General features: G+C 44.2%; 1 protein-coding gene across 1 annotated transcript in view; it reads right to left on the bottom strand.

Annotated features, from left to right (window-relative positions):
* Positions 1 to 2,091: 2,091 nt before the first annotated feature.
* The window catches only part of apaf1 (apoptotic peptidase activating factor 1), a gene marked incomplete at its 3' end in the record, with an annotated part of 59,026 nt that continues 54,084 nt past the window's right edge, over positions 2,092 to 7,033 (bottom strand). Inside the window, exon 22 of the mRNA XM_084447667.1 lies at positions 2,092 to 2,238. Within this exon, the coding sequence (XP_084303793.1) occupies positions 2,092 to 2,238 (147 nt within the window). The remainder of the gene's footprint in view (positions 2,239 to 7,033) is intronic.

The raw sequence follows: 7,033 nt of genomic DNA, 5'->3' as shown, positions 1-7,033 counted from the left end.
CAAAAGAAAAGCTTTTTTTCAAAACCCATGACTATGCCCATTCTGTATAACTAGTACTCAGTATTCAGCTGTATTTAATATTCAATATTAAGTATTTTTGTATGTACATTTAATGCATGTGTTTTTGTACGCAGGGCTCCCTTTGAAAACGTCTCAATGCATGAAACTATCGCTACTGCGCTGAGAGAGGGTGTGAGCGTCAGCCTTGTGGAATCACCGTGTCTCTGTGACATTTAGAGTGGAGATGGGGACAGCAGGGGTGGGGAGCGTCACCCTCGGCCGTCCGCTTCCATCAGCGGCTCGTCGCAAACGGACGCAGCGTGACAGACGTGGTGTCAGCGGCCCGCCTCCCAGGGGAGCTACTGATGCTGCTCCCTCAGCGGGGTTCTCTCTCTCTCTCTCTCTCTCTCTCACACACACACACACACAGTCACATACCCACACATACACACACACTCGCCAGAGGAACTGAATCCGATTATTAATGAAACACACACACACACACACGCACGCACGCACGCACGCACACACACACACACGCACACACACACACACACACACACACACACACAACCTCTCAATGTGATCTTCATCATTCTGATCTCACACAGCAGGGTCTGACAGGCAGAGTAATATTCCTATAAGATTCACAGTAAGGATTCAGAAGAGCCCACAGCTTCTGTCATTGAACGGTTTTATTCTTAGAGACTCATAAATTACACTCACCATGCACAAAGCACTTCACCATAACAGTATTCACATCCTGGGCAGGTACCAATATTTCACGTTACACTGACACAGAATTCCCATATTGGATCGACGGGACATTGCTCTGCAGATTGTCATGGGCGTTAGATTACAGCACCACTAGGAATTATGACTTCTGACATCCTGGATAGAGGGCCCAGTTCCAATACTTTTGAAGCACATCCTTCTTTGCAGCAACAGCTGAGGTGCTAAATGCTAGGCAAGGAGGAAAGGAAGGAATGGAGGATGTGCATTTCCAAAGTATTTGAACTAGGCCGTGACTTTGAAGTAAACAATCACTCTACTGTAGCACCAGTTGCAAAAGTGCTGGACAGCAGGTGTGGCTCAGTAGCAGTAAGAAAACAATTACAAATGTATGAAGTTGTGTTTTATATAAATATATAAAATGAAAAATGCTCAGCAGTACTGTACGTAATCAGAAATGCAAAGGTCTCTTTGATTGATTCAGATCTTTATGCACACGGGCTCTTGCAGGAACCCCAACAGTGCTGTAATTGTTAATGCGTATGGTGGCCACATCACAGTGATATTTAAACGTTATAAGGTGCCCTGAATTGAAGTACCCAGCACCTGACAGACTGGCTTAATTTCAACCCTGCGTTTAGTTCATATAAAACTCCCATTCAAATGAAGGCTTGGTTTAGTTTTTCACCACAGAGTAAAGACTGGTTCGAAGTCATTACATAAGAAAATCACAAAGTACAAAATACATAATTTTTTAAACGAATAGCCAGGATCTAGCTACAGTAAAAAGCATTGGGCACTTAGAAGTACAGAAATGATTCACTGTTATATTTCATCACATTTAATTAGAACATAAAACTGTGTGTCTTGTTAATTTTATGTTCAGTCTCATAATGACATGAATAGTAGACAATAGGATTAATTAAAATCTAATATTACGTGCAATACATTAACCCCAGTGCAGGATGAATCAAATCAATTTGTTTTCAGTGGTCCCCTAATAGAGCATGGTAATAAAATCCACCAATATTACTGCCTGTCATGTTCATGCAGAAGATAGGCTCTTTCACAGGAAGTGCTTCTCTCTGATGTATCCCAGAAGTCTAAAATGACTCCTCCCCTTGTGTCTTCTGACTCCTCCCCTTCTCCAATCTGACTCCTCCCATTGCCCACTCTGACTCCTCCCCTTGTGCCCTCTGACTCCTCCCCTTGTCTCTGCACTGACAGAGAGAAGAGAGGACTACTGTATATGCTGGATGTCGACTGCCATTCACTTGACCAGTTCCGTTACATGAGTGCAGATGGAGAAAAGGGCACAGGCGAAGGAAGCCACTTGAGACTACTGAGACGCTTCCCTCCTCACTCCACCTTCTTGAGGACGTAGAGCATTCCGATGTTGTCGATGGTGACGAAGGTGGAGAAGTCAGGTGACACGTGGATCCTCTTCAGATTGGTTCCTGTGGGATAGAAGGTCTGGAGGGCCTCCCCCTTCGCTACGTCCCACCACTGAGAGAGAGAGAGAGAGAGAGAGAGAGAGGGAGGGAGAGAGAGAGAGAAAGAGGGAGAGAGAGGGAGAGAGAGAGAGAGAGAGAGAGAGAGAGAGAGAGGGAGAGAGAGGGGGAGAGAGAGGGGGAGAGAGAGAGGGCGAGAGAGAAAGAGAGAGAAAGAGAGAGAAAGAGAGAGAAAGAGAGAGAGAGGAAGAGAGAGAGGGGGAGAGAGAGAGAGAGAGAGAAAGAGAGAGAAAGAGAGAGAGAGGAAGAGAGAGAGGGGGAGAGAGAGAGAGGGGGCGAGAGAGAGAGTAAATGAATGGGTGCATTGATCTGACAAACTGCTTACTTGTTCACCAGGACTACATCTAACGTTTCCATCTCACCTTGAGTATCTATCTTCTCCCATTCTAGGAAAGCCCTTGCTAACGTTGCTATGGGGACAAATACCTGTCCGTAAAGCTATCAGTAGTGCAGCTTGGTCCTCTGACACACAACACACACACACACACACACACACACACACACACACACACACACACACACACACACACACACACACACACACACACACACACACACACACACACACACACACTTCAGGCTGTGTTGTTAACTGATTCTGTTTAATCTGTTTAAAGCTGTCATTTTCCAGTAAAGCTCCATCTCTGTGATGAATAATCAAAGTCATGTTAAGTCAATCATTTATGGTGTGTGTCCTTCTAATAATTCTCCCATCTTCAGTATATCACCAAGTTCAGTTGAAATGATTATTATCACAAGTCAGTTAATAATAAGTAATATAATAGCATATTACAGTATGTGGTATCGTGTAGTACAGAATACAATTAAATCCACCGTACAGTGGAGGTCAAGTCAGATGTACAGCATGCCAAAATACAGGCACACTGCATTGTGGGCATAACTGCTGTATGTCTCTCATGTGTAGATGAAGTGGTGTGTGTGTGTGGCAGAGAGCAGTGAGTGTTATGTGATGGAGTGTGTCAGGGTTTAATGAGTGTAATAGATGGGCAGCGTTGGAAGGCAGAGCTGCTGTCTGGTCTGGTCCATCCTCCTACAGGTTGGAGAAGCAAACAGAGACAGCAGCACTGTGCTGAGACAGACAGCGGCAGTGCCACCCACACACACACACACATACGCGCGCGCACACACACACACACACAAGCTCACACCTCAATTAATCATAGAAACCCTAAAAAGCAGGTCTCTCTTCTAGCTACTCGTGTCTCAGTGGTGGTGTAGAGTTATGGGTCTGGAGGCCCGGCCGTCTGCAGGGGGCTGGCGGTGGTTTGGGGGTCTGCCAGGAGGCCTCACCTCTGTTCTGAATATCATGACGACTTCAGCACTACCACCATTCACACGCAAGAGCACACACGCACGCACAGACACCGGCGCGCGCACACACACACACACACACACAAGCACACACACGCACGCACGCACACACACACACACACACACACATACACACACACACACACACACACACACACACACACACACACACACACACACACACACACACAAACAAACACGCCAACAGACACACACAGGCACAAACACAGAAACCCACACACTCATATTTGTGTGCAGGGCATGTGTCCTCCTTTGTATTCAGGGCTGCAAAAGTTCCTAGTTCCTGTGGTTTAAAAGGCCTGTCACGCTCTCCACCCCACTGCCTCTGTCTCCGTTCTAAATGTCACAGGCACTGGCGTAGAGTATGAAGACGCAACCCTGTATGAAGACTGGAGTACAGTATGAAGACTCAACCCTGTATGAAGACTGGAGTACAGTATGAAGACTCAACCCTCTATGAAGACTAGAGTACAGTATGAAGACTCAACCCTGTATGAAGACTGGAGTACAGTATGAAGACAACCCTGTATGAAGGCTAGAGTACAGTATGAAGACTCAACCCCGTATGAAGACTGGAGTACAGTATGACGACTCAACCCTGTATGAAGACTAGAGTACAGTATGAAGACTCAACCCTGTATGAAAACTGGAGGACAGTGTGAAGACTCAACCCTGTATGAAGACTAGAGTACAGTATGAAGACTCAACCCTGTATGAAGGCTAGAGTACAGTATGAAGACTCAACCCTGTATGAAGACTGGAGTACAGTATGAAGACTCAACCCTGTATGAAGACTGGAGGACAGTGTGAAGACTCAACCCTGTATGAAGACTGAGTACAGTATGAAGACTCAACCCCATATAAAGACTGGAGGACAGTATAAAGACTCAACCCTGTATGAAGACTGGAGAACAGTATAAAGACTCAACCCTGTATGAAGACTGAAGGACAGTATTTAGAGACTCAACCCTGTATGAAGACTGGAGGGCAGTATGAAGTCTCAACCCTGTATAAAGACTGAAGGACAGTATGAAGAGACTCAACCCTGTATGAAGACAGAGAGAAAACTCAACCTTGTATGAAGTCTGATGACAGTATGAAGACTCAACCCTGTATGAAGACTGGAGTACAGTATGAACAAATGGACGCAAGGCTGCAGTCATAGCCCATATCTGCAGCCTTGCGTCCATCTGTTCATGCTGTCCTCCAGTCTTTATACAGGGTTGAGTCTTCATACTGACTTTTATCTTGTTTTCCTGGAGGAGACAAAGACGTACAGAGAGGGAGAGTGTGGGTTTCCGCGGTTATTATGTGATGTACCCATGTCCTCCCACGCAGGCACGCACAGACATATATGTACACACATGTACACACACACACACACACTTTATGTAACCAACAAGATCTCTTTAATAATTGAAAGCACTTGGTTAAGACCTCTCAGTGCTTCTCTGTTCATCATCTGAGCAGCTACTATACATCTCTACTATACTATACTATACATCTCTACTATACTATACATCTCTACTATACTATACATCTCTACTATACTATACATATCTACTATACTATACTATACATCTCTACTATACTATACATCTCTACTATACTATACTATACATCTCTACTATACTATACATCTCTACTATACTATACTATACATCTCTACTATACTATACATCTCTACTATACTATAATATACATCTCTACTATACTATACTATACATCTCTACTATACTATACTATACATCTCTACTATACTATACATCTCTACTATACTATACTATACATCTCTACTATACTATACATCTCTACTATACATCTCTACTATACTATACTATACATCTCTACTATACTATACTATACATCTCTACTATACTATACATCTCTACTATACTATACTATACATCTCTACTATACTATACATCTCTACTATACATCTCTACTATACTATACTATACATCTCTACTATACTATACATCTCTACTATACTATACTATACATCTCTACTATACTATACATCTCTACTATACTATACTATACATCTCTACTATACTATACTATACATCTCTACTATACTATACTATACATCTCTACTATACTATACATCTCTACTATACTATACTATACATCTCTACTATACTATACATCTCTACTATACTATACATATCTACTATACTATACTATACATCTCTACTATACTATACATCTCTACTATACTATACATCTCTCCCCCTCTCCACTCTCACAACACATGGAAAACAAGAGAGAAGAGATGATGATGATGCTGATGATGTTGATGATGATGCTGATGATGATGATGATGCACTTGAGTTCACGTAGAACAACTGAAAAGCCACTGAGGTTCAGGTAGTTTTAAGTGAACAAGCTGCAGCTTCTCCAGCCACAATGAAGAGTACCAGACACAGTACAGTACTGTACACACACACACACACACACACACACAGTACTACACACACACACACACACACACACACACACACAGTACTACACACACACACACACACACAGTACTACACACACACACACACACACACACACACACACACAGTACTACACACACACACACACACACACACACACACACACACACACAGTACTACACACACACACACACACACACACACACACACACACACACACAGTACTACACACACACACACACACACACACACACACACACACACACAGTACTACACACACACACACACACACACACACACACAGTACTACACGCACACACACACACAGTACTACACACACACACACACACACACACACACACACACACACAGTACTACACACACACACACACACACACACACACAGTACTACACACACACACACACGCACACACACACACACAGTACTACACACACACACACACACACACAGTACTACACACACACACACACACACACACAGTACTACACACACACACACACACACAGTACTACACACACACACACAGTACTACACACACACACAGTACTGTACACACACACACACACACACACACAGTAGTGTACACACACACAGTACTACACGCACACACACACACACACACACACACACACACACACACACACACAGTAGTGTACACACACACACAGTACTACATACACACACACACACACACACACAGTAGTGTACACAGAAGAACCATCCATTCCCACAGACATGAGCCAGCTAGCGCCTGCCCACATGATGAACCAGAGAGAGAGGAAACACCCGCTTAAACTGAGGAGGGAAGGAGGGATGGAGAGAGAGAGACGGAGAGAGAGAGCGAAGGAGGGAGGAAGAGGGATGGATGGAGATGGAGAGGGAGGGAGGGAGAGAGTGAAGGAGGGAGGAAGAGGGATGGACGGATGGACAGAGAGGGAGGGAGGGAGGGTCAGGGGGAATGGAGAGAGAGA

This window comes from Borostomias antarcticus (assembly GCF_949987555.1).
Source record: "Borostomias antarcticus genome assembly, chromosome: 13".
Classification (NCBI taxonomy): Eukaryota; Metazoa; Chordata; class Actinopteri; order Stomiiformes; family Stomiidae; genus Borostomias; species Borostomias antarcticus.
Note: the sequence above shows the minus strand (reverse complement) of the source record. Positions and strands in the feature narration are given on the sequence as shown.